The sequence below is a fragment of the Aureobasidium pullulans genome (assembly GCF_000721785.1).
Source record: "Aureobasidium pullulans EXF-150 unplaced genomic scaffold scaffold_8, whole genome shotgun sequence".
Taxonomy (NCBI): domain Eukaryota; kingdom Fungi; phylum Ascomycota; class Dothideomycetes; order Dothideales; family Saccotheciaceae; genus Aureobasidium; species Aureobasidium pullulans.
The window spans coordinates 451999-477360 of record NW_021941028.1 but is presented as its reverse complement, the minus strand read 5'-3'; the positions used below and the strand labels follow the sequence as shown (position 1 = coordinate 477360).

Genomic DNA, 25362 nt, shown 5'->3' with positions numbered 1-25362 from the left:
CAGAAAACAAAACGGAAGCACACCTCCATCCAACGTAAACAATTGGGAAGATTTGGGACATTGAGATGATAGAGATTGGAGCGGATGAGTAGCTCTGATAAAAAGAGTTCGTGTTCCAATGTTGCATCCGATTCCAGATGTGCCCAGAAACATACAATTCTCGAATGTTGGACAGGGTGACATCAAGTCGCCTTGGAACGCTGCATCAACCTGGTCCACAATTCAAGATTGGTGGAAATTTTATTTGTATATGATTACGAACCCGACTACTGAGAGTAGTAGTATAATAGTGCTCACTCTACAAGCATACGGACCTTTAGCAAATCCTTCTTCACAATCTCATCCTTCTTCTCCAAAAACTCCTTCATGTCCCAAGTGACGCTGACGTATCTGCCGGCAAGCCATTCCCTCTTCTCGTTGACAAGCCAAGCAACCGTGTCAGCAGCCAGCTGTGGTTGATCGCAAAGCACGTGGTGGCTTTCCTTGGGCATCCTGCTAGCCAGCTCGGTCATAACGCCTCCGGGGTGAATACCGTAGCAGAGGATACCCTGATCAGCATACTCTGCCTGGATGAACTCGCCGAGTCTGAGAAGGGAGAGCTTGGTGGATTGGTAAGAGCTAGCACCGGGCATGATGACGTGAGCACCGATGGAGCTGGTGTTGATGATAGTCTTGTCGCCATCCTTTGTGTCCAGCAGAACGGGAATGAACGCACGAGCGACCAAGTAGGGGCCCTTGATGTTGACCTCCTGTGTCTTCCACCACTCATCAGGGTCACTCTCAGTAATCTTCTTGAAGTCCTCGAGATATCCGGCATTGTTGAAAAGGAAGTCAAGACCGCGGAACTCGCTCTTGATAGTCCTGGCTGCCTCCTCGGTGCTTGATACGTCCGTGACGTCTAGCTTGATGCTGATGACCTTGGGCGCGCCATGTCCAGCATCCTTTGCTGCTTTCTCTACCTCAGAAGCGAGGTCCGAGAGAGAGCTACGGGCACCCAGTGCGATGCTAGAGGCACCAGCCCGAGCGAAGGATAGAGCCGTTTCCTTACCAATGCCTTTGGAAGCACCAGTCAAGAACACACGCTTGCCTTTCAGGTTCTGTGTTTTAGTAGAGATGAAGTCGTAGGTATCATTGTGGATAGTAGGAGTGAACTTGAAGCCTACAGGAATCTCATGTTAGATTTGCCTCTATGTTGATCTCGATCATTGGGTGTTTGATACCAGCGTGATGAAGTTGAGATTCCGACATTGTAATTGTTGTGTTTGTGTTCAAATATGAGTGTGTGTACTTCGGGGTTGATTGAGGAGGTCAAGGTGAAGTTACAGGCGCAAAGATATGTACTGTGAAGAGAGGTGAGTACTTTAAAAGTTGATTAAGCAGTCGGTGTTATGTCTCTCTAAGCTCCATAACTCCGCTGAGGGGTGACATCATAGTTTCACAATGTGACTTTACAAGACTCGCGAGTCATGAGCTGGCTGCACGAAAAGTCGACAATTGAATTGCCTACAGTAAATAATCTATCCAATCCTCTCTTGCGAGTGTTTTACATGACCCTAAGTCTTGGTGTACTCAACCTACCTAAACAAGTCTCCGCTGAAAGTACTATCGGATATCAACATGTCCACTCGCAACTCCTTACAGCAGTCTCAGCTGCTGCTCCCGTGTATCGTGTATATCGTGACTTCATCACTCCATCTCTTGTATGAATTCAGCAGCCGAACATCTTCGTCGTGCTGACATTGATTCGGCTCCATCTGAAATCTGTCACAAGGCTCTTAGCGAACTGGAATGGCCAGTAGACGTGGTACAGCCACCAAGCGGGAAGGGGGTCCCAGATCTCGTAGGTGCCATCTCTCCAGAGAAATAGATGCTCGAGGAAGGTTCCAAAATGCTCGAAGGCTTCACCGAAGCTATTGCCATGGATCTTGAGGAGCGAAAGAACAGGCAGTATAACACATGTTGTCAAGTCGTGGCCGATCCAGTAATATTTTCCTGGTTGGTGGGGATACACTGGCGGAGTGTAAGATGCTCCGTTGGTCCCTTCTTCCTTGGGTGTGGTCGGCTCCTCTAAGAGAGACATATAACCCTTCTCGATCATCTCGGGTGTACTGTTGAACAAGGCAACGGCAGTATGCGCACGCGGATTGCACTCGATGGGATACAGCGTGACGACCATGTTGGGGTCTCTTCGTGCACACTCTGCCTCTTTGCGGTCAACTAAGAAATCGAATGACAAATGACCCGTAAAGTTCTCAGGATCACTTGCTGCATATTCTTGTGTGAAGCGTAGCATGTTGCGGCTCAAAGATGAATCTGGGGGAAGTGCTTCGTAGTGCATCAACAACTCTGCAGAGGGACAAGCTGTGAAAGCCTTGACTTCTCCACGAACAACCAATGCATGAGTGCAGTACTCGGGGCCGTCGATAAACTGTTGTAGGATCCAAGGACGACTCTCAGAGATCTGAAGGCGGGAAATGTGAGCCTTTGTTGCGGAAGCGGAGTCGAATGGCAACAAAGTCATATCGCCGCGGACAGAATCGTCTGTGCCAATGAACTTCATGATGAACTTCTTGCCTGAAGGTCGCACATCTTCGAGGACTCTCAGAGCAGCAGTTTTGGATGTAATCGTGTGGGTCTCGGGGACGGTGAGTCCGAGCGACTTGGTGTACTCAGTGAAGGAGTGTTTCTCGTGTAGCTTCTGTGTCGTGGCTACGTTGTACTGCACTGCCTTGCACTTTGTGAGCAGCTCGATCATCTCCTTGGCTTGACCATCTTCGACAGCGCTCGCTACACCAGAACAGCTGACCCACAAGTCGGCTTTTTCCTTTCGGACAATGTCCAGAATACTCTGACAGTATCTGGCCGAGCCTTCTCTGGTGCCGTCAGGTTTGGCAAGACGGTGGAAAGCCTTTATCGAACGAGACATGTGTCCGCAGGTGATTGGTAAGAACGGCGGCTCGAAATCAGCCCCAATAACATTATGGCCAGCGATAAAGAATAGGCGAGCCAGGACGAGGCCCTTGGTCATGCCTACGCCAGTCACCAAGACGGTGCGGGGCTCGAAGTAGCGCGTGTAGGTCGACCGCACTCTGGCGCGATGCGAAGTCGCTGGAAACGCGACGAGAATGCGGATCGCATAGCTGAAAAAGAGGATAAAGGTATCAAGTGGTAGGAAGAAGAAGCTCAATGCCAGCAGCTTGAGGTTCTGCAATGCATGCGCAAAGCGAGACGACTCAGCAGTAAGCATGGTGGCTGCACGAGAGTAAGAACGAGGGACACCTCGAGGAAGGAGCAGCTCCAGGTAGTGTGCAGCACTCGCAGGAGGTTAGCGAAAGGATTGCGAGCCTACGTGTCACTGTCACAACTAGATCATGGAATTTGAGGATCCATGTTTGTTGATCACGATAGCTCCGCGATAGCTCGGTGGATAGCTCCTCCCGTTTTCACATGCTTTCCGCTAGACAAACGTCATCGATCTGAGACCTCGGATTGCCTCGAGATGCGGCTAAACCCTAGAAGCGATATTGTACACGAAATCTTGGTTGGAAGTAGTTGAGTTCGATCGCGTCAGTGCTTCCTTCAGGAAGATGAATTGGACGGTCAACAGATCCGATCGTTGAGAGGAGTCGAAGGGAGAAGAAACGGCAGTGCAACAAAGCCCAGAGAAGTTTTCGAGGGGCAGAGGGGTAGAGCTCCAGCTTCTGTGCCCTGCATATTTTCACAATTCTGTGTTTACAGCTTGTGCAGATCTGCATGTGAAATTTGAAAATGAAGCAACTTTTTACTCGGGGTACATTTGGGTATCTCTTGTAGTCTGCTGAGCCAGTTCTGTGTGATCGATATTCTTCATATTCGTTTCCTCCCCCAGAATCGTGTACTAAGATGTATGGCGCATGTATACATTAAATCGTGGTCGCCCCCGGAGGCTCTGCTCCCGCGAGATCGGTTGCTCTGAAGCACGGGCTCTCTTTAAGAGGACTCTTCTCCAGTGCAGCGAGTAATTTCGACGCCGTCCTGTGAACACGTCAATGGCTGTTTGTCTGGACTCTGCAAATGACGTTCAACTTACTGGGACTCCCGAAGGCTCGTAGCTGTTGACCAGCTTGCTGTCGTAGACCAGGTTGGGGTTGCCCTTGGACTGCTGCAGCTTCTCCTCTGTTTGTCTGTTGGCGTACTGTTTGGCGGTTCTGTCGGCGAATCTGGCATCGGGGTTGCTCTCGTCCGAAGAAGCTTCCGCGGCCTTGCGCTTCTCGGCGACAGTGCTGCGGACATATTCAAGGTACGGTGGGTTTCCAGGTTTAATGACGTTGTCGGCCGCCAGCACTGATCCAGGAGTTACGAGCTTGAGCTCTTCGCAAAGCTTGAGGTCGGTCTTGTATGCGGGCTTGTAGTGGTCGAGGAACATCATGTCAATGTGCTTGAGAGTACCTTCGGTGTGCAGTCTCTTGATTGAGACAGCGCTGGAGCCAATGATGACCTTGACTAGATCTCCCAGACCAGCCAGGTCGACCAGGGAGGAAATAACGGCACCGAAGACAGGATCTCTTTCGAGACTGAAGTAACGCTTACCACCAGCCTTGCGCACAGCGTCTGCGTAGAGAATGCAAGAGTAACCGATGTAGCCTCCCAGCTCGACCTGCGTATTTTGTAAGCTTCCCATATCTTTCATAGTTGGTTCTCGAGGGATAGTACCATGGTCTCGGGCTTGACCTCTGAGATCAACTCGGTGACAATCTTGCCCTTGTCTTCTCCCACGTTCATGAGGTACTTCTTCGTCCGCGCAAACTCATCAATGGCAGCCAGGACCTTCTGAGGGTTACCACGAATCTCCTCAATCTCTGGCTTTCCGTAGATGTAGTGCAGGAGTTCGAGCTCGCGGCCATCATCAAAGAAGACTTCCTCCTGCTCGGCGTAGGCCTTGCTCTGGTCAAATTCTGCCATTGTAATGTTTCTTGTGTGGATTTTGAGGTTTGCGTGTTTCTAGTATCGAGTCGACGAGTTTCCAAAGCGATTGCACAAAACGATTGATTCCAGTTCACTCGGGTTCCAAGCGAAGCACTACGTGGCAGGAGCTCCAAGAGCTGAGCTATCGGGGTGACGCGACGAGCCCCACTATGTGTTGACGACCCAAAGAAGATCGCTCGCGAAGACGCGATCTTTGGAGCTAAGAGGAGGGGTAAACCTGCAAGAAGCTGCTAGACTCTCAAACGGGAGAGTCCAATCATCATGCAAGCGTCACTGAAAACGGAAGCACTGACGCAAAAGCCAGATCTGCCCCTCACCTGAGCCCCGCATCAACACTCGAGCATGATCGTTTTAATTTCAAAACAACTCGACTTTGCTGGCAAGATAGATTCGGTTTCGGCTGATCCACTCTAGCCCTGCATGCTCACGAGTTTCATCAATGTGTTATCATATGATTTCGAACCATTGATGAGCCTTACATGTGTTTCCAAGGATCAGTGCTTCTTGGAACCAAACGACGACATTCTTTGAGCCGCAGAGACGGGAACCCCAGAAAACGTCTCACGAAAAGCTCCGAGTCTAAAGAGCTGATGTCAGGAACTCATCAGATCTGTGTGGGTCACTAAACTGAACATGGTTTAGACGGATCTCTTACCCACGACATGAACCCCACGGCCAAGCCTAACAGGGAAGCTCAGCTGTTGGTCTCCGATCCTCATTGGACGTTTCCCATGGCCGCTGTGTTCCAAATCCATGGCAGCAGAAGCCTCATGGGCTTGCATCTTGCAGCGATTGACAGGTTTACGAACCAGGCCGGTGCAGGCGGTGCAAGTTCGTAGTGGCTAGTTTCTGTGCCGGCCAAACGGGGTTGGCCATGGACGCACGCCCATGACAGCAGGTGCATCGGAGCGATTCGCCTGGAGACTTCGTACCTGGATCAGAGTTAGCGTGAGTCTGTCGAGAAGCTGTTGACGTGATGCACTTGAGGCTCGAGTGCCGTGCTCCAAGATATCCGCCGATCTCGTGGCTGGCGAGAATATATGAAAACCCCTCTTCCTCCACCGTCAGCTCTTCCCATCCACCTTTCTTCTTTCAATCCCAACACCTCTCATCCTCTTTTCAACTTTTCCCTGCGTCTGTTCAACACGCATACAAACACCGCAATCATGTCTGATATGAACGCTACTGTCCAGGAGACCAAGGCTGGTTTCCATGTCTCTGGCTATGAGAAGATCGAGTACGACTTCGAGTTCATGGATGGTGTCTTCGACCCCAAGAACAGCCAGTTGGCCGACTGCTACCAGCGTTGGGGCAGAGCCCTGGCAGTCATGGATGCCAACATCTTTGATGTTTACGGAGACGAGATCCAGAAGTACTTCGACCACTACAAGCTCGAGCTTTCCATCCACAAGACCATGATCGGCGAGAAGGCCAAGTCTATTGACACCCTCTTGAGCATCGTTGACTCGATGAACAAGTTCGGTGTCTACCGCAAGGAGCCCGTTCTGGTCGTTGGTGGTGGATTGGTCACCGACGTTGCCGGGTAATACACACACAATGATCCACCGCCATAGATCTATAAGGCACTCTGGCCAATATCTCCTAAGCGGTCAATCCCTACTTTTGAGCACATTACTAACCGTTTACAGATTCGCTTGTGCGGCTTACCGCAGAAACACCAACTTCATCCGTGTGCCCACCACTGTCATTGGTCTGATTGATGCTTCCGTCTCCATCAAGGTTGGCGTCAACTACGACAACTACAAGAACCGTCTTGGTGCCTACCACGCTCCCATGAACACCTTCCTTGACTTTGCCTTCCTCCGCACTCTCCCCGATGCCCAGATCCGCAACGGTTTCGCAGAGTTGATCAAGATCTCCACCTGTGCCCACCTCGACACCTTCAACTTGCTGGACAAGTACGGTGAGCAGCTCATCTCCACTGGCTTCGGTCGTCGTGATGGTGCTCCCCAGGAGGTTCGCGATGCTGCCGACAAGATCAACCGCGCTGGTATCCACGAGATGTTGAAGCTTGAGACCCCCAACCTCCACGAAATTGGTCTTGACAGAGTCATTGCCTACGGCCACACGTAAGTTGACCTTCGTCTTGTACCAAACATACCTTTACTGACGGCACTCAGCTGGTCTCCTCTCCACGAGCTGATCCCTGACCCGCCTCTCCGTCACGGTCACGCCATCTCCATTGACATGGCTTACTCTGCCACTCTTGCCAACCTGAGAGGTATCCTCAGCGACGACGAGCACAAGAGACTTCTCAACCTCTTCTCGCGTGTTGGTCTTTCTATGGATGACGACCACTTCACCGAGGACATCCTCGACAAGGCCACCAAGGCTATCCTTAAGGTAAGATGATTTGATCCCTAGCTTTTTTTCCCACCCCATCTGACAACTCTTTTCCAGACCCGTGATGGCAAGCTCCGTGCTGCAGTTCCCAGCCCTCTCGGCTCTTGCGTCTTCCTCAACGATGTCGAGGCATCCGAGATGAACGCCGCTCTCAAGAAGCACAAGGAGATTATGAAGTCCTACCCTCGCGAGGGTAAGGGTCTGGAAGCCCATGTCGATTCTTCCGACACTGGTTACACCACCAACAACAAGGGTGTCGAGAACAAGGCTTCAAACTCTGCCAGCAAGTCTGTCATCAACGACGATGTCAAGGATGGTGTCAAGCCCGAGGGCAAGAAGACCGCCGAGAACATGGCCAGCGGCCCCGAGGGTGTCAACGGTGTCTCGAACCCCACCACCAACGGAGCCAACTCTCTCGGTCAGGGCGAGTGCTGCTAGATCCATCTCTTTCGTTGATTGATTTGGATTGTTCTTTGATGAAAAAAAGCCTTTTGATACCACCGGTCCTTGGATGTGCCGGAACAAAAAAACATCACCTTTAGGGGCGCAAAGCAGGCGCCTTTCATGTAATAATACTTGCATAGATGACACCTCCCTGCACAAGGGATGGTACAGCTAGAGATAGCTACGAATATTCAATTATTGATGATTTACCAATAGTCTTTTTTCTTCGTTGCCGATCCCGTCAAGTGAGATTTGAAAAGTTCCATGATGTGGAGTGCACGAGCTCCTTTGTTCCCATCACATGCCAATCATTTTTCCACTGTGCAATTATCTATGCAAATGTACGCAGTACATACTGAGCATACAAATGAAGCAGAGCAATGTTTTATGAATTTGTTCCCTGAACGTCGTTTCTCTAGTGGTCCATAAATGCGCATTGTGATGGCTGCAGTCTCATTGTATGCATCGAGGGCACGGCATGCTGGCGCTGGTGTACTCGAGTGAGTAGAGGAAGGAAACTACATGCACTCTATTCCTCCTTTCTATCGACGCTATGATCGATTGATTGCAACAACAAGCGATGTCCTACTTGCGATAAAGATTCGAGGAGTGATTGGTGTGACGAGATGGTCTGCAAATTGATGATCGACGTGCTCTGTTTACGAGGCTTGGAAATCAACACGTGCAACTCGACCAAGTTCATGGCTTCATTGTCCGGATGCGACAATGGTTTAGGGCTATGATTGACCGCCAGAGACCTTGAGCTGAACTTTGTTAGATGTATCGTCCTTGAATAGCATTGATCAGTCGCAGCGTCCAATCTGCATTCATATCAATCAGACGCTGGATCTTCTGCTGTGTTGCATCTCTGATCTGCCCCCCGCGACGACAGCTCACGGGCCATGAAGAGAAGCGTATATTGGCGGGTCAATATAGAGAGATGGGCAATCTGATCCCTTAGCCGCGTGTCGCATTGCGGCGCTGGTCGTAAGAGAATCTCGTAGAGTTTTGTTCGCTCAAAGACTGTGGTTTTCGCAGACGCAAGGACACTGTTAGGAAAGGAATGCTGCAGGCTGGCTCCACGCTCAACGAAAAGATCCGGCTTGGCAAAGATTTGAGAGCTGAGTTAAGAGCAGATTTGGAGTGTTACGAGAGTACCGAAGAATGACAGCTCCACGGATGACGAGGTTGCTGACAGGACGGCGACCAGTGCGGTCTACGCAAAAGAAGGTTGTCCTCCAGAACAGTTCAAGCGGCACGGCTACTGACGATGAACGCCCGATGAACGCCAACCGCGCGGTACTCGGGAACTTGGCTTTCTTACGGCAAGCGGGCGAGTGCGGATTACCGTTGCAAGTACTTTTATTGCCGTGGATGAAATGACTCGGTCGTCACACAGTCACGCAGGACGCAGAAGATGTGATGAGAGGGCCAATGGCATCTGTATACTGGGGTCCGGTCGGCGGAGCGGAGAAGTCGACTGCGGAGGGGTGATGGACAAGTTGGTAGAGATTCATATAAGTAGATTGAGCGTAAACAGAGACAAAGCTCGGAGTGACGAAGATCTTTGCCTGTTCCTGGGGGCAGCATGGCTCTTTATGGGTGGCGCATGGGTCGCGCGCTGCTCAAATTGCACATAAGGCTCGACCATGGCAAAGCCAGGGTGGTTTTAGCAAGGGCATTGGACCAAGTTGGCGACGGGAAGGAATGCTCGTGACGGAGGTGCTACTATTTGTTGATCCAAGGGAGAAGGGCGACTAAAATTTTGATAGATAGGCAATCGAGCCTCCATGTCTTCCATCTACGGAGGGACTGCCAAAAGAGAAAACCCTTGTGTACCTGCCATGTGCCGCGAGCGTTGTCGTTGTCGTTGTCGTTATTCGTGAGAGTCGAATTATCAACGGCGTGCAGATTGGCCTCAGGATATAGGAGCAGGGGGATTTGCGCAGCATGCCTGGAGGAGGGGTGCAATTGCTCCTGCAGCTCGAGCAGGAGAAGAAAGAGAAAGAACAACGGCACTCTCAGCATTACTTGTACCCGCGCCCTCAATCCTCTCAACCACAGTTACGACAGCCCCAGCATCATTATCAACACCAGCAGTATCTCAGCCCGCAGTCGCATCCGCCGCCGTCGATTCCGCTGCCGCCGTTGCCGGGCATGAGAAAGACACGCAGCGCCGCCCAGGCAGAGCGAGCCGACGCGGCTGAAGATGGCTCGGACAAGGAGCGGGACACTGCAGCTGCCTCTGCAGCAGCAACAACAATCGGAGTTTCAGGCGACCCACGGGCGCGTGCAGCTACGGGAATCCCTCGATCCGTCACCTCATCGCCATCGATTCCTACTCTGCGCACTCAAGCATCCTCACCGTCGCCGTCGCTGTCCCCGTCGCGAGTGCCGACCCCGAACTTGCGCAAGACGGTCAGCATCGAAGCCTTCCCACGACCCCCTGGCAGCGGCAGTGGAAGTCCCCTTGCGCAATTGGGCTCCCCAAGTCCTCGAAACACGCCGCAATCCTCGAGTCCTCTTGTCTCCAATTCCTATTCTTCCTCGAGTCCACGACCACCGCTGTCGCCATTACAACCTCCTACCGGACTGCGCCGACCCCAGTCCAAGCCATCCCTGCGCAACCTACGCTCCAAAACATCTACTGCCTCGCTCAGTACGACCGCAGTTAGCGCTGTCCGAACCTCAAAGAGCGAGAGCCTGCTCAGCATACCCTCTCCGCCTGGAAGTCGCTCGTCGTCCGCCCCCGTTTCTCCTGCCACGCCACTCACCCCCATTGCCGATGAGACCATGCTAGAAGTCATGGATTCTGACAAGGATAAAGAAGCAAAGGGAAACATCACTGTCAGTGTACGCGTGCGCCCTGATGCTGCTGCAGATACTCAGCCAGATGGAGAATGGTTGGTTGATGGAAGACGATCCCTGATAAGTTATGAAAGTGGAGAATATCGCTATGGTGTGTCAACCACGTGGTCCTTGTTCAATCAAGATGATGCTGACCCTGTCCTTCGCAGACAATGTATTCTCACCACACGACCAAAATGCCCGAGTATACGAATCAGCCGCCAAACGCCTTGTACGACGTGTCATGGAGGGTTACCATGGTACCGTATTTGCTTACGGTATGACGGGCACCGGCAAGACCTTTTCCATGCAAGGTACTGCCATGTCTCCCGGTGTCATCCCCCTCGCCATTACCGACATCTTCTCCTACATTCGCCAGAACCCAGCTCGTGAGTTTTTGCTGCGCGTCAGCTATCTCGAAATCTACAACGAAAAGATCTACGACCTGCTCAATCCGGATTCGAACGAAGAGATCAAGCTACGCGAAGATCCTCGCCGTGGAGTTTATGCTACGCCCCTGAAGGAGGAAATTGTGCAAAGTCCGAACCAGCTGCTGAGGGTTATTGCGCGCGGTGACCAGCAAAGGCGTGTGGCAGGCACACAATTTAATGCTCGCTCTTCACGCTCGCATGCTGTCGTGCAAATCGTTGTTGAGTCGCGTGAACGCTCTGCCGCCCCTGTCGACGACCACAGGCGCGACAAGTTATTACCCGGCAGTGTTCTTGTATCGACTCTTTCATTGATTGATCTTGCTGGATCCGAAAAGGCTGCCGAGAGCAAGGAGCGACGTACCGAGGGTGGCCATATCAACAAGTCCCTACTCACACTAGGCACTGTTATTGCTCGCCTGTCTGGCGACAAGGAGCTCTCTGAAAAGGACCAAAAACACCTTCCTTACCGCGACAGTAAACTCACTAGGCTCTTGCAACCTGCCCTTTCCGGAAACTCACTGGTCTCCATTCTCTGCACTGTTCAGCTGTCTTCGGCATCTACCAGTGCCGCTGCAACCTCCTCGCATACAAGCGAGACACTCAACACGCTCAAATTCGCAAGCAGGGCTAAGAACAACCTTGTCAGCCACGCGAAGCGAAACGAGTCAAACCCTGCCGATGGCGCCGACCCACGAAGCCGAGCTCTGCTTGACAGATACAAGCTGGAAATCATTGAACTGCGAACACAGCTGGAGGAGCAGAGCAAAATAAAAAACGAGGCGGAAAAAGCCGAAAAGGCAGAGGTCGAAGAGGAGCGATGGCGGGAAAGAGAGCGTGAGAGTGCCGAGCGCCATGAAGAGCAGATGCTGGAAATGCAGCTCGCCAGGACTGCCCTCAAAGAGCGTATCGCCCACTTGAACCGGCTGATATTGAGCTCGAAGTCACTAGGTGTGAATTCGGGGCGATTTTCCAACGCTAGCTCAAGCATGCCAGTCCTTCAAAGGACGAGCACACACAGCACTTTGGAACGGCCGAAGAGCCGGAGACCGGGCAGCAGTGGGAGTCAGACCACCTCGAGTCGCATTCAATCCGGTTCCACTGTAGCGGGCATGCTTCCAATAGCACGGACCTCCCAAATCGAATTGGCTTCCGGATCGGAAGATGAAAATGACGAAGAAGACATGGCAGCTGATGAGGACGCCTTAGAACCCGGGAGTGCCTCCTCGGCCCGTCGAATCAGTGCTTTACAGGCTGACCTCGCAGACAAGGACCGCTACATTTCTACTCTGGAGAAACGCTTGTTGCAGACTAGGAACAATTCTTATAGCAGGGCGAGCAGTGCAAAATCTCCTCTGCCCAGCAGTCCTGTACCATCCCGAGATGGACAAAACTCAGACACCGTCATCAAAGAGAAGGATCAAGAGATTGAGCGACTCCGGCAAAAGTTAGAAGATCAGACACGAATGGTGTCGGCCCTAAGGAACGCAGCCAGGAAGCGCGACATGCTCGACACTTCTGGGGCTCTATCTCAGCACCCAGCTTTCAGGCAGAGTCCAACCACCGCGTCGCCGGAGAAAAGGGAGCCACGCACACCTTATCGCAGCATGAGTCGCCCAGAGCTATTTCGAAGCGCCAGTGGGCCGATCGGTCCTGTCAGCCAGATGTCACCGCCTGGCTCACAACCTGGCTCGCCGCCTCCTGGGGTGCAGAATTTCTCTCGATTGTCAAAGCATCCCGCTACCTCTCTCTTCCCACCAGATATGGAGGGAGGTGAAGTCAGTGGAAACACCGGATCTCCCGTCGACCCGTCGAACCACGTGGGCAGAGTTCGGAGCGCTAACAATGTGCCCGGTACCCGCAAGACCGTGGACGAGATGACAAAGCTCTTGGATGAAATGATTCAAGACAAGGTCGACACTGGCCATGTGATCCGCGGTGACAGAGGCAGCTTGCGGGTAAAGCGCGACACGGTGATGAGTCGTGCGGGCAATGAAGACTCCTCTCGTGACGCTCAAGCAGGCGCAGCAGATCCGTACTACGAGAAGGCGCAGTTCATCTGAGTGTCAGTGGCTTGGTCAAGGTACCTTTCTCTTCTTGACTCCATTGGCTGAGCTGGGGGAAAGACGAGAGTCCGCGGAGGGAGCAGACTATCTTTATGTTTACGCGTCGACGGAGGAGATTAATGGCTCCAAGGGATATGTACTAATTGGAAAAGGAAGGATCATCTGGGTGCCAGGATAAAGGCCTGATGGTGGAGGGTCTGTGATATTTTAGCGATTCATGTTGCGGGTTTTCCTTCTTTTGATACCCAATTAACAGAGCATGCAAACTGGTCGAAAGCCTTTTTGCCTTTTCCTTTTTCATTCATGCATTTCAGGCTTCTGTTGGTGGTGGGTGGCCCTGAGCATCACCGCTGGGGAACAAAATCTCCGAGCAGTCATCTGGACGGAGGGCCTTGAAGGTAGTTTTGTACCTCTAGAACAACCAAGGCAGAATAGACACGGGGATAATCTCAGAAGGGGAAAGAGCACACCTACTACTAGAGTATTCATCCACTGACTCCTCCCCAAAACAAGAAGTTGTTTCCGAGCAATGTCGTCAAACCTTGACAAGAAGGAGATTATCACGATTCTTGGTTCACAGGCGGGAGCATCGTTGATCCTGAGAGGTCACGGTGCTCTTTGGGTTGGTAAGCCTGAAAACGAGGGCTGGGTCTACTCGGGTTGCGCTGTTGCCAGTGTAACATTGCAGGGCCGACCGTATGATGTTATGGCTGTGACGGTAGGCTTTCACGGCACGATGCTTTTCCTTCTAGAAGCTCCAGTGATCAGGCCTGCCAGCAAGAATGAAGACATCATTGCCTCCGCATTGATGTGCGGGTTGGGTAAATGTGAACGGTGTCTTGATCAGAGCGTTGTGCGGACATTGTGGTGTGCCTGATCGCGCAATGTGATCTTTCATCTTCATTTCGGATATAGTCTGGATCAATCACGAAGACGTCAGTTGGTATTGTATAGGATGTGCATCTATCTATCCTCAATTGAATTGAAGTTTGACCGGATTGCTGGAAATCTTCAGGGAGTGAGACATTGCTGCAAACCTCCCGTGTCTGTGTTGATGCGGGTTGTCGTTTTGGATTGCAAGAGAGATCGCTTAGCGCGCTTCGACTTTGCCGAGGCCAGTGAGCATTTTTGTTTGGAAGTGCTGGCTTGCTGTCATGTTTGGGAAAGTCGACTGGCTTTTGCCGGCGGCAGTCTTGCTCTTGCCGCAAAAGTTCCCCCTTCTAGAAGCCTTGTGGAACGTCGATGCCCCTCCTTGTCAATTTCGCGAACAGACCCACGCCGCACGCGGCTACAAGAGCAAAGGGCTGCTCGACAGCAGGGGCCTCTCTACCTCGTGGCTTCTTGCCCTGGATGCTTGTGGCATCACGGCAACATTGCACAATGGTGTAAGCAGTGTGCGGATGCTGCCCAATGGGTTCCTCTCTATCGGTGAAGCAGGACAAGGTAGAAAGGTAAGTTAGAGTGGAAATAATGTCGGCCGGCTGGTTTGACCGTTTCGTGGTTTGGGAATGCTCAGCGACCAAAAGAGGGGTCCAGTTTTTCCACAGTTTCGCTCTTGCTGCCCAATCACGCTTGAACGATACCCAGCAACAGATCTTCCTTTCAAGATGACTTGGAGATCGTGGAGCGCCAACAACCTTGATAGATTAGCAACGGGGACACGAGGACATGTTCAATCACCGATCTACACGCGTTCAACTCGAAACCAGACTGCCCGTTGCTAACTCGACACACTTGGAAGCTATCATTATGGTAGAAAAGAGCTTCGGTCAGCATGGTCAGGAACATGAGTTCTAACAGTGTCCGGGCGCCGTTTACTGTCTTCACGACTCTTCTCTGCCACCTCGTCAAGCCTCCCGGCGCCGCCGTCAGCCTTGCCCGCACCATCCGTTACGCATGGGAAACTCGACCCTCGAGTCATGATGAAACAACCTTGTCCACCGAGGCTTCTCCCCCTTCCTTTTACCATACAGCGGCGCCGTGTCAGCGCCACGGTGCGGTCTCGTCTGCCCGAGATTGCCGAGTTTCGACTTGAACAAGAGACCCGAAGGCGTGGTGATTGGAAGAAAAGTAAAGGCCGGATACAGCGCGTGGATGTACGTGTTCAGGGATCGACGTTGGACGTTGCGAAAAGAAAATCAACGCTCGGTCCGCTACCTGCCACATTTTGGCTTTTGCTCCAGCAGAACTGGTTGTTGCCAAAATCACACACAGCATTGCGCAGTGACCGGCAGCGGGGCTGTCGTATTTGGACTGGCGGTGGACATGAGTTTCGACGAGTTGACTGGGTGCTACTGGGCATCTCTCGGCCTGGTCCGCGACCCGGTGTAGCCCATGTGTTCGTCGGGCATCACCAAGCATCCAAAACATGGAACCTGCGTTTTTGATCCTAGACCGTCTTGTGCGAAGCTTTTCGGCTTTGCCCTCTCTGGCAGATGTGTGGTGCCTGCTCGCGCTTTTGGTGCACTGCGACGCTGACGCCCATCTCTGAGGCGTGCCTGGAGTTGTGCACACACCACTCCCGTCCCCTGCTCATTTCAGTGCGTAGTGAACCGTAACAAGACAGATCCCTCTGCTTTCCTTCGCATGTTGTGATGACGAAGGTGTCCGCAATTGCTGCGATTGGCACTTTTGGGAGGGGCTGCTGTTCTGTTTATATCAGCTAAGCACTTTCCTCCACTGCCGCAAAAACACTTTTTTCTTCCAACAAGCGATTGATCCACAATCTGACTCCCCACTGCCTCGACCCCCCCTTTGCAACACAAAAAGTGGCGGTATGTCATCGGTTATGATTGCTCGGCTTTGTTCAGAACCCTCTCTCAATCCTGCATTCCGACTGCCCGACTCTTCTTCCTCTCAACCCGGTGCTTCGGTTACTACAACCAAAAAGTACTCCCCTACATCGACTCCCATCATGTACTCTGCTCGCAGTCCGCTGGAGGACTCTTTCAATATCCAGCAGCATTCACAGCCCACTTCTCGGCCGGCTCTAAGCAGACGCCCTACTCTGCTTCAACAATCTGGCTTGTACGTGTCCAGTGACAATCGTCTCCACTCACCGCCCCAAGCAAAAAGCTAATCTTATCATATCAGGTATACGCCTGCATCACCAGAAGCCAATCGCTCTTCTAGGTCATACTTCTCCTCTGGTTTGCAAAATGACCGCTCATGGCCGTCATCACCATGGCCCACGACCAACCCCAGAGATTCGGGCTCTTCAGTCGGCTCGACCAGATTGTCTTCAGCTGGAGGTCTGGCAGTCGGCTCTCAGAGATCGCCTAACTTGCCTGTGTTTCCTCCATCACCAGACTACTACAGCTCATCCATCTCATCAAACCCTTACACGACAGCACCACCCCCAGGATTTAACACAGTAGACATGAATATTCCCAATAACGCTCAACAGCTGCAGCAACTTCAGCAGTTGCAGCAACAGCAAATCCAGCAGCAACTCCAACAGCAACAACAGCAGCAGCAGCAGTCGGGTATGCTTCATCCCAACTACAACTCCGCCGCCATGGGCAACGACGGGGGTGCAATGCTGCCTGGCAGCTCTCACCGCCGCTCTTCAGGTCGTGACGAGTTCGACGGGCCTCACCAACTACTAGCCAAGCCTACCAACTCGCACCTCGAGACTGCCGAGGCCGAGTTGATCCAGCTTCCCGTATCTCTGTACGCCGAGGAGCAAGATTCGATACTGACACGCGTCAACGACCGTCTCTCCCAATGCGCATACGACTTTGTTGCGAAATACCAATTCCCCATTCCTCTGGAGCCTGACAAGAGACCCGTTCGCGTTCCCGCCGACCGTGAGTGGACAGAATGGTGCTACCTGCTCAAGCGCCTCGCAACCAAACGCCGCATCCCAGCCCGCGTTCTCTACAACGGACAGATCAAGCAGCTTGTAACCGTACTGGAAAACTCACTCGAGATGAGACACGCAGCCAAGCACCAAAGCAGACCTCTCAAGGATGACCGCAACGTACTGCAGCTTATTTCCGCCGGCTTGCAGGTTTCGAAGATGCTCAAGGATCCCGACGCCATGAGGTACCTGGACGAGCTGTACGTTGCTGCCGAACGCTTGATCGAGAGCAGACGTGGTACCCCGTCATCGACCTAACGTGGCCAACATTTGTTCTCTCCGGATGCGCCAGGCCGCAAGCCTTCTTCAGGGATCTTTTGGCTGTTGTAATGTATAACATATCGCAAAAGGCTTGAACGGCGAGCAGGACTACAATGGTCGAGTGCAGGATGCATGTCTTTGTTCTGCCTTCGGATGCATTGGAGACGTCTCCGTCACACAACGGCCGGACGTTGGCCCTACGTTTCAGCCATGGAAGCCACCAACATGCCGGCATTGGACCGGCAGTTTCTTTATGATCGACCTTTCTCCTCTCTCAGCAGGGCTGATCATCTTGTTTCACTTCTGTACCAACCCTTTTCTGACGACAAAAGAATGATGGGTCATTTCTTCACTTCTCCTCTCTTGTGCTTTTCTTGACGATGGCTTGATTCGTTTGACAGGGAATAGAGCGGTACACATGACATGGTGGCGATGTCTATTATCTTGTTTTGCATTTACCGGTAGTTGGTTCTCGTTTTGGTCTGTACTTTTTATTTGGTGTTTTGGGCTAGGTGCATGCATTGCAAAAGGGGACGATCTTTGAACGAAAAGAGAAAAAGAAGGACATTGGAACCTTTGTGTGTTCGGTATACCCTAGTATTGCGACAGTGGAGAGTCAGATAGTTCACATGTAGATCAATACAGAGGTGCATCTTCTTTTCTCTCGCCGATTGGGTTACGGTACTGCTGGATATTTGTAACCTTTTTCCACCATGCTCGATCTCACCTAGCCCTGTTCTGACGATCCTTGTGTCTCCACGGAGTCAATTGTGCCTTCTGCTTCAGCTCAGTTGCGTCTAGATATGTGTCAACCAATCACTCCTTGACAAGGTCGATCCATCGTCGTTCTTTTCTTGACTAGTCATGTCTATCATTCCTTCTCGACATGCAAAGTCGATCGTGTTTTCCTTGTTCAGAAAAGTCAGTCGTTTCTTGTTCGTTTGTCGAGTCAGTCGAGCCTTCCAACTTCGTAGAGAGTCTATCGCTCCTTCCTCTTTGTCGGCTCACTCACAATCTTTCCTCCGTCCAATCAAGCCGATTGTTCATTCTTCATCTGACAACTTAATCTCACTTCCATCTTTGGTCATGTCTTTTGTGTTTTGATCTTCGATCATGCTTTCCTATCTTACCACTTTCGATCGTTCCTTCCTCTATCTTTCAATTCGATTTGCTTTTCTTCTTCGTCGGTTCCGCCCTTTCCTTTTTTTGCCATGTCCATAATTTTCTCCCTTGATCGTGCGAGCAAATCATCCGCTCTGGTCAACGAATTGTCGCTTTCCTTGCCTTCAGATTGATCATTGTTTTTCTATCTGTCAATGCAGTGATTGTTTATTGTTTTTGATAGTGGGTGTTTACAGCACCAGATAGATATGCCTTGTCATCAATCGGTACACTGTCTCTAATCGCTGTCACTTGTCTTGCTGATGGAAAGCGAGCTTATCATTCTTCACCATCGCATGTTATGGATATGGCTTCTTGAATATCCGTGGAAGGTTGCATTTCAGAAGTATCTAACTAGAACACAGTCCAACAGAATCTAGTAGAAGTTAAGCACAGCTTACATGGAAGCGAAAACCAATGGTATAGACAGAAGCCCAGAAGCCAAAGGAAATGACTTGTAGAGTAGAAGGAGGGAGGAGCGTTCGAATCTCAAAGGAAGGAGCACACGGTGTTTAAAGGATGTTACTTCCATCTTTGATAAAAGTCATATGAACATAGTATGAGTGAGAAGGAACGAACGAATCAGTAGGAACTCAAGCAGAAATTCAAGTCAAATAACCGAAAGAAGGTCACTGTACGACATGAGCGAAGGAACACCAACAAGACGGCCAATACACTGCAAGAACAAAATTACATTTACCACTAGAATAGTCACAGAGTGAAGGCAATTGCCACGGTGGATACCAAAGCTATAGCTTATAGACTATATATGAGAAAGAAGCTCAATCTTCATCCATGTCTTCATCCATGTCTTCATCCACTGGCGGCGATGCTTTCTGTGGTAATGCTGTCGCCTTCTTTGGGAGATGTTTCCCCGCTACTTTGCCCGCCTCTGAGGGCGTCATGGGCTTTTTCACTGTGCCTTCATCTCCATCATCTCCATCATCTCCATCATCTCCACTGCCCTTCTTGTCCTCCTCCTCCTCCTCCTCCTCCTCCTTCTTCTTCTTATCCTCTGCCCTCTTTCTTACATCGTCCGCAATCCTCTTGAGTCTCTTAGCCTCTCTTGCCCGGAAATCCTCAGAACGCTCAGGATTTTCAAATACTGTTCCAATTCCCCATTTCCCATCCCCCTCCCTCCAATGCAACCACAGGTTGGACGTTTCGAAATTACGCGCTACGTTCGGATCGGCCATTTCTAGCCATACTTCTCTGTTCTCGACGTAAGCGTTCATGATATCCTGACAGTTTGCGCGGGAATCTGGGTCCGGGTGTAACATTTCGGCCAAAAGGTTGACGAGTTCATTGGAGTACTCGTTGCCGCTTCTGAGGTCGCCGAGGGTTGGGTGTGCCGGCTCCCTCTTTTGGTTGTATTCTATCACATCCGGTAAATTACCCCTCATCATTTGCACTGCTGTCGTTGCAATCTGCCAGACCTTTTCAAGGGTACACGTTAGCTTTCTAGATTCTGTCTTCCATGCTTTCTTCCACTGATTGGTCACTGAGAACGTACGTTTGTTGCAGAGCCGAGTCTTGTCCACGTATTCCTTCTTTGCATCGCGCTGGACATCTCCGGAGCTATATAGCCTAGAGTTCTGGCGTCACCCCGATAACCTCTCGGATTCCTGTTATCGAGTTCCGATGTGAGGCGTGCGGAGCCGAAATCGGCCAACTTTCGAACACAGTCAGAATGCTTTCGTTACACGTAGACACAGCTTCTACTTGCCTTCATGATGGGGTAAAGTGGGAATTCGTTGGGGTCACAGCGACCTAGGAAGACTGAGACTGTATTAGATGGTAAGGATAAAAGACAACGACGTCCTTGACTTACTGTTCGCCGGCTTGATATCTCTGGAGTACACGTTAGCTACACCCTCCAAATCCTAGTCTGGGAAACTTACTGATGAACCACGTGATACTCTCTGTATGCTCGTAGAGGAATATTGTTCATTCGATGCATTGCGGTAGCCATCTGTCTCAAAAAGTACCAGACAAATGCTTCGGGGACACCTTCAGCCCCATCCGTATCCCTCCTGGGAGTCCCATCTCCGTCATGCTTGTTGATGTGAGTGCTGTTTTCTATGTCAGCTCTGCATATTTGAGGTTGATACACCGCGATGGAACTTACTACTTTTTGTTCTGTGCTCTGAACAATTTATGGAGGTCGCCTCCATCAACGTATTCCATGTAAGTTCTGTGACTCTTGTTCTTATGATTTATGGAGTGACCTCTGTAGTCGATGATATGGCGCTCCCACTTCTGTTCGGTCTCTAGACTCAACAAGCGATGGATCATCGCCTCTCGAGGATCTTTCCCCTCTCTGTATTCATGCCAGAAACCAGTGCTGAGCCACGTTGCGGCACTTTCGTATGTCTCTTTGACTGCAATTCGGTCGACGATTTTGCCTTCTTTGTCGAGTTTGACGAAGAGACGAGCACACCCTTGGCCACCTTCTCCAAGAGCTTCGTTGACGCCTATCCATCCTTGCTCAGCGTTCCCGTGTGTCTCTTTGTCCAGGTTGTCCACGCGTTTGAATTTCTTCAAGAGCATGTCTTTATCTGGTTCGCTCTCTTTGTAAAAAGGTATATATATTTTGAGGTCGAAGGGATTTATTTGACCACTCTTTGACATCCATGAGACTGATCTTTTGATTTTGCTGATGACCTCTGCTGCCCCTGATACAGTGGGCGGTGAGCTGCCAGGGATTGGACTGTTCTGATCGGCACTCTCGTCTTTAGAGTGTTCAACAAATGGAATATCGAATGGAAGATTAGGATCTGTGTAGTCGATGTCCTCGAGAGTCATCGCTGGATCGGGCTCATCTGGCACGTCAGCATAGTCTGTTGGGAATGGAGGGTCCGTTGAGGTCGTTGGGTCTGTGGAGAATTCCTCATATTCATCGAGCCATGGGATTGGGTCAAGAGCCTCGGGGTCTACGGAAGGGTCGAAGAGCCCGGCGCCTGGTGTCCGGAGCACTTCATCTTCGGCGTCAGGCATTTCCACATCTTCGTCGTTGCCTAGTTTGGCCTTCTTCGCGGGACCTCCCGTCGGCAGTCCACCCTGCTCAAGGGGGTGTTTCGGTGCCATTCTTGCTTTTAGATGGCAATAGTGCTAATGGTCAAATAAACGAGAAACAATGAAGGCATCAGATACTATGATGAGGGATTCAACACCCCCTTCCTACCCGTAAACTGTATGTCGTGAATGCACCTCGGAGAGCCGGAACCGGCTGGCTTTGTTGTTTCTCGACATGATGTTTTCTTTGATCGCTCGAGTCGTAGAACTGAGCTGCTTTCGGCGACAACGATGTGATGGCGGCAAACAAAGGAAGTGCATCCGTAATCTGTACTTTTTGAAGGACGTCCATTGTTGTTGAAAACATGGTATCTACATAGAGGAAGATTTTGGAATAGTAACAGAGCGGTTATGTTATTCCGGAAGAGGGAGTCAAGTCGAAGGAAAGAGCGATTGTCGGCGGACTTTGAACAAAGATCCGATGGTCAACAACATTCCTCGGCACATTCGCCGATACTCGTGATCTCTGTATACAGATTAGATCATAAACTGTACAGTATTTGTTTTTAACGTGTTCTAGATCATGGTCAGAATCATCGTCTCATAGTATACAAATGCCAAAGGTGTATACATGACAACCAACTACAGCTTGGCTTTCTGTCCCTTCTCGGCCTCTTCTTCAGCTTGCACCTTCAACACTCGTCGCAAGATCTTTCCACTGATACTCTTCGGGATTTGATCTACAAATCTGACACCACCTCTCAATTTCTTGTGATTTGCGACCTTTGCGCCGATCCAGCTGACAATGTCGTCCTCGAGAGCCTTGCCGGCTTCCACGCCCTTGCGTGGTACGACATATGCCCGAGGGACTTCAGTCGCAAGATCCTCTCTGTAGATGCCAATGACGGCAACATCATCGATCTTTTCGTGTGCGACGAGGTATCCTTCCAATTCTGCTGGCGGTACTTGAAAGCCCTGTGGAAGTTTACGTTAGTTTGAGTCTTTTCATAGATTGTGTGGTGAGGCTTACCTTGTACTTGATCAACTCCTTGACTCTATCGGTGATGAAGAAGTTGTTATCCTTGTCTTGATAGCCGACATCACCAGTTTTGAAGTAGCCGTCTGAGGTCAATGCATTCGCTGTACCCTCAGCGTTATTCAGATAGCCCTTGAAAATGTTAGGTCCTTTCAGCCACAGCTCGCCAACCTCTCCGACCGGTACTTCGGTCTCTTCTGGCGACATGTATTTGGCAGTCATATTAGGCAGTAAGATACCGACACTGCCAACAGTACTGTGCCAGACATCCCATTGCTGAGTGTGTGTAGTGGGAGAAGTTTCACTTAAACCATAACCCTGCTTGACCTTCAGTTTGGTGCGTTCGTAAACTGCATTCACAAGCTCTTTGGTCAAAGGTGCAGCACCCGAGTTCATCATGCGTATTGTGCTCAAATCATACTTTTCAACAACAGGGTGCTTGCTCAAAAGCAGGACTACTGGTGGAGCAACGTAACTGAATGTGATCTTCTCCTCCTGGGTAATGCGACAGAAGTCCTCAATGTCGAACTTTGGCATAACGACTGTCCTGCAGCCCTTGTGAAAGCTCATGTGCAAGATGACAGTCAAACCATAGATGTGGAAGAATGGAAGGAAGGCGAGAATTCTGTCTTTCGGAGACAAGGGACCTTCGGCTGTGCCAACTTGAAGCGTGTTGGCAACAATGTTACGATGGCACAACATGACACCCTTGGGCAGGCCAGTAGTGCCGCTGGAGTATACCAAGAAAGCCAGGTCTTTCTCAGGGTCGACCTTTGTGCGGCGGAAGCGATTGGTACCCGAGGTATTACGGATGCTGGTGAAGTGTTTGACCTTCATTTCGGGATCTCTTTGGTCGCCGATCAGAATGATTCGATCTTCCGGTAGACCGACCTTCTTTGCGGCTGCCCGTGCGGTTGCGATAACGGGCCACTGTGTGACAAGAGCCTTTGCGCCCGAATCTTTCAATTGGAAGGCCAGCTCGTCGACACTGTATCCAGGATTGGCTGGAGAAACAGTTGCTCCTGCCCAATGGGCACCCCACATGACAATTGGGGTGTCAATCGAATTGGGTGTGAACATGGCAATGACATCGCCCTTCTGCCAATCCCATGCACCCTTGAGGCCTTTGCCGAAGTCAATGGCGGTACTGCGTGTCTGGGCGTAGGTGTAGGAGCGTTTGGAGTATGCATCTTGGAATACGACTGCATGTGTGTTAGTCAATGGCGACGATTGATGTGGTATATAGCATACCATGGTCATCTGGGTAGGGCTTGTCTTTTCGCTCAAACAAAAAGTCCCACAGGCCGACCTCTGGGACCTGAATGCGCGGGTATGGAGATTCGGTAGGCATGTTGATGGCGAGCAACAGTAAAGAGAGGTTGACGGAGGAATATGAGGACAAGGAGGTTGGGAGAGAAGACGGTAAAGGAGAAAAGTATTAGAGATGCTTACCAAGTCAGCGAATGTATCGTGTGCCGATATCCAGCACGATCCACACGGTCTGGTGGCTTGATGAAAAGCATCGTCACCGTCACGGACAGAATGATCAGCCCCGCAAATAACAACCGGGGTTCATGGTTTTGCGGAGGACATTGGTGGAGAGTTTGACACTTTGCCGCGGTATACTGCTTTTGCAAGCCTGATTCGGGCCGAGGAAGCCGATGGCCCAAAGGGGCAAGTCGCCAAGTATAGCATCTTTATGCTTTGGAGGAGGGTGTTTCCAAGAAATACTTGAGAAAAGGAATATTCAGACTCAAACATGGCATCATTAGTATCACCGACTCGACACATCGCCAGGGCTTTTGCGCCCACAACTCGCCTCACGCAGCGACGATGGGCGCAGGTGCACGACATCCGCTTTTTGGCCACCCACCAGAAGCCCGACCAGAGAGTCTTTGACAAGTACAAGGCCAAGCTGGAACAAAAGGCAAAGCAGTAAGAGACATTTGCTTAGTATGAAGTTCTCGGGACAGACTCTGACTTCCTTTCTAGGGAAGGACATGGCGACGTTGACAAGCTCAAGTCGGCCTACAAGGAGAAGATTGTAGAGCTGCGCCAGCAGGCAATCGTCCCCGGCGCAAACGCTCCTCTGGACGCTGTCGCAAATACTCCCAAGACGCCCAACGCCCCTTTCCAACCACCTCCGCCGCCTCAGCCGCAGTCGCAACAATCACAGGCGAAGAAGCCTTCGCCCTCGGCCGAGGAGAAGGCGGGAATCAAGACGCTATCATCTTTCATCGACGTCGCAAAGACAAAAGAGCTGCCTCAGAAAGAGATTGAATACATCTGGAGACTGCGCCACGCCAGCTCCCCCAGCTCCTTGTGCGCCGTCGTCCCGACTCCTACCTACCAGCAGATTGTTGAGACTGCCCGCAAGCACCCGCAATTCGTCCTTCCTCTACCCAAGGAGGGTCAGGGTGCCGAGATTCACTTCTTGCAATGGACCTTCCCTTCGCCCACCACATGTACTGTGCTTTTCACCGCCCTGGCTGAGTTCAAGCTGAAGGGCGAGTTCGCCCAGCCCCACACAACCATCACCCACCATCTGGATCTGGCCCATGACAAGGGCCTCGTTCTTCTCGAGGGTACCGTTATCGAGGACAAGCAGGTCACTGTCGAAGAGGGCAAGTGGTTGTTGATGTGCCTGCAAAAGTTCTACGGCAAGGCTGCCGAACAGAGCCCTAGAAGAAAGCTCATGGAGCAATTCAGTCAAGGAGACAGCAGCTTCAAGATTGATGAGCTCTTGGAGGAGGCTGAGAAGTTCTAGATTGCTGCTTTGAGCACTAGCCCTACACTGGCCACGCTGCCCTCCCTACTGCATCGACACAACATAAACAATGTCGACAGAGCGTAGAATGTATAGTATCAATGTAACAACATCAACATGACTTTTATCAAATTGTATACAGGCCC

General features: G+C 51.1%; 11 protein-coding genes across 11 annotated transcripts; 6 read left to right on the top strand and 5 right to left on the bottom strand.

Annotated features, from left to right (window-relative positions):
- Window positions 1–215: 215 nt before the first annotated feature.
- M438DRAFT_396754 (NAD-P-binding protein) lies at window positions 216–1338 on the bottom strand. The gene is made up of 2 exons (XM_029909278.1): window positions 1221–1338; window positions 216–1159 (listed from the first exon to the last, which is right to left on the bottom strand). Exons 1-2 carry the CDS (start codon window positions 1246–1248, stop codon window positions 294–296), a joined length of 894 nt encoding a protein of 297 aa, XP_029761079.1. The 5' UTR covers window positions 1249–1338; the 3' UTR covers window positions 216–293.
- A 131-nt stretch (window positions 1339–1469) lies between these two features.
- Window positions 1470–5105, bottom strand: M438DRAFT_396753 (uncharacterized protein). Its single transcript, XM_029909277.1, has 4 exons — window positions 4693–5105; window positions 4070–4636; window positions 3350–3434; window positions 1470–3252 (listed from the first exon to the last, which is right to left on the bottom strand). Exons 1-4 carry the CDS (start codon window positions 4939–4941, stop codon window positions 1709–1711), a joined length of 2445 nt encoding a protein of 814 aa, XP_029761078.1. The 5' UTR covers window positions 4942–5105; the 3' UTR covers window positions 1470–1708.
- Window positions 5106–6088: 983 nt separating this feature from the next.
- Window positions 6089–7916, top strand: M438DRAFT_295842 (2-epi-5-epi-valiolone synthase-like protein). Its single transcript, XM_029901888.1, has 4 exons — window positions 6089–6508; window positions 6615–7055; window positions 7107–7329; window positions 7387–7916. Exons 1-4 carry the CDS (start codon window positions 6132–6134, stop codon window positions 7765–7767), a joined length of 1422 nt encoding a protein of 473 aa, XP_029761077.1. The 5' UTR covers window positions 6089–6131; the 3' UTR covers window positions 7768–7916.
- A 1807-nt stretch (window positions 7917–9723) lies between these two features.
- M438DRAFT_272160 (kinesin-domain-containing protein) lies at window positions 9724–13111 on the top strand (the record flags this gene model as incomplete). Its single annotated transcript, XM_029900538.1, has 2 exons — window positions 9724–10732; window positions 10791–13111. The coding sequence occupies 2 exons, from the start codon at window positions 9724–9726 to the stop codon at window positions 13109–13111; spliced, it is 3330 nt and encodes a 1109-aa protein (XP_029761076.1).
- A 617-nt stretch (window positions 13112–13728) lies between these two features.
- On the top strand, window positions 13729–14586 carry M438DRAFT_203208 (uncharacterized protein). The gene has a single exon (XM_029899349.1). The coding sequence runs from the start codon at window positions 14070–14072 to the stop codon at window positions 14544–14546; it is 477 nt and encodes a 158-aa protein (XP_029761075.1). The 5' UTR covers window positions 13729–14069; the 3' UTR covers window positions 14547–14586.
- A 294-nt stretch (window positions 14587–14880) lies between these two features.
- M438DRAFT_345108 (uncharacterized protein) lies at window positions 14881–15158 on the top strand. Its single transcript, XM_029905372.1, has one exon. The coding sequence runs from the start codon at window positions 14889–14891 to the stop codon at window positions 15147–15149; it is 261 nt and encodes an 86-aa protein (XP_029761074.1). The 5' UTR covers window positions 14881–14888; the 3' UTR covers window positions 15150–15158.
- Window positions 15159–16028: 870 nt separating this feature from the next.
- Window positions 16029–17234, top strand: M438DRAFT_334739 (uncharacterized protein; the record flags this gene model as incomplete). The annotated part of the gene is made up of 2 exons (XM_029903748.1): window positions 16029–16141; window positions 16208–17234. 2 exons carry the CDS (start codon window positions 16029–16031, stop codon window positions 17232–17234), a joined length of 1140 nt encoding a protein of 379 aa, XP_029761073.1.
- A 1946-nt stretch (window positions 17235–19180) lies between these two features.
- M438DRAFT_334738 (uncharacterized protein) lies at window positions 19181–19801 on the bottom strand (the record flags this gene model as incomplete). The annotated part of the gene is made up of 1 exon (XM_029903747.1): window positions 19181–19801. The coding sequence occupies one exon, from the start codon at window positions 19799–19801 to the stop codon at window positions 19181–19183; it is 621 nt and encodes a 206-aa protein (XP_029761072.1).
- Window positions 19802–20097: 296 nt separating this feature from the next.
- Window positions 20098–21485, bottom strand: M438DRAFT_334737 (uncharacterized protein; the record flags this gene model as incomplete). The annotated part of the gene is made up of 4 exons (XM_029903746.1): window positions 20098–20177; window positions 20230–20249; window positions 20300–20470; window positions 20527–21485. 4 exons carry the CDS (start codon window positions 21483–21485, stop codon window positions 20098–20100), a joined length of 1230 nt encoding a protein of 409 aa, XP_029761071.1.
- A 499-nt stretch (window positions 21486–21984) lies between these two features.
- On the bottom strand, window positions 21985–23980 carry M438DRAFT_396749 (acetyl-CoA synthetase-like protein). The gene is made up of 3 exons (XM_029909276.1): window positions 23701–23980; window positions 22444–23651; window positions 21985–22388 (listed from the first exon to the last, which is right to left on the bottom strand). Exons 1-3 carry the CDS (start codon window positions 23798–23800, stop codon window positions 22056–22058), a joined length of 1641 nt encoding a protein of 546 aa, XP_029761070.1. The 5' UTR covers window positions 23801–23980; the 3' UTR covers window positions 21985–22055.
- Window positions 23981–24208: 228 nt separating this feature from the next.
- Window positions 24209–25216, top strand: M438DRAFT_334735 (F1F0 ATP synthase assembly protein-like protein Atp11; the record flags this gene model as incomplete). Its single annotated transcript, XM_029903745.1, has 2 exons — window positions 24209–24384; window positions 24442–25216. 2 exons carry the CDS (start codon window positions 24209–24211, stop codon window positions 25214–25216), a joined length of 951 nt encoding a protein of 316 aa, XP_029761069.1.
- Window positions 25217–25362: the final 146 nt, after the last annotated feature.

Bases quoted from the DNA above. Each gene is read 5' to 3' on its own strand.
- M438DRAFT_396754 (XM_029909278.1), bottom strand. From the start codon at position 1,248: ATGTCGGAATCTCAACTTCATCACGCTG. The intron at 1,160-1,220 runs GTATCAAACACC...AGATTCCTGTAG, and splicing joins ATCTCAACTTCATCACGCTG to GCTTCAAGTTCACTCCTACT.
- M438DRAFT_396753 (XM_029909277.1), bottom strand. From the start codon at position 4,941: ATGGCAGAATTTGACCAGAGCAAGGCCTACGCCGAGCAGGAGGAAGTC. The intron at 3,435-4,069 runs GTAAGTTGAACG...TGAAAACGGGAG, and splicing joins ACGAGCCTTCGGGAGTCCCA to GAGCTATCCACCGAGCTATC. The intron at 3,253-3,349 runs GTAGGCTCGCAA...ACTCTCGTGCAG, and splicing joins TCTAGTTGTGACAGTGACAC to CCACCATGCTTACTGCTGAG.
- M438DRAFT_295842 (XM_029901888.1), top strand. From the start codon at position 6,132: ATGTCTGATATGAACGCTACTGTCCAGGAGACCAAGGCTGGTTTCCAT. The intron at 6,509-6,614 runs GTAATACACACA...AACCGTTTACAG, and splicing joins TTGGTCACCGACGTTGCCGG to ATTCGCTTGTGCGGCTTACC. The intron at 7,056-7,106 runs GTAAGTTGACCT...GACGGCACTCAG, and splicing joins GTCATTGCCTACGGCCACAC to CTGGTCTCCTCTCCACGAGC.
- M438DRAFT_203208 (XM_029899349.1), top strand. From the start codon at position 14,070: ATGTGCATCTATCTATCCTCAATTGAATTGAAGTTTGACCGGATTGCT.
- M438DRAFT_345108 (XM_029905372.1), top strand. From the start codon at position 14,889: ATGGTCAGGAACATGAGTTCTAACAGTGTCCGGGCGCCGTTTACTGTC.
- M438DRAFT_396749 (XM_029909276.1), bottom strand. From the start codon at position 23,800: ATGCCTACCGAATCTCCATACCCGCGCATTCAGGTCCCAGAGGTCGGC. The intron at 23,652-23,700 runs GTATGCTATATA...ACACACATGCAG, and splicing joins GCCCTACCCAGATGACCATG to TCGTATTCCAAGATGCATAC. The intron at 22,389-22,443 runs GTAAGCCTCACC...AAACTTCCACAG, and splicing joins AGGAGTTGATCAAGTACAAG to GGCTTTCAAGTACCGCCAGC.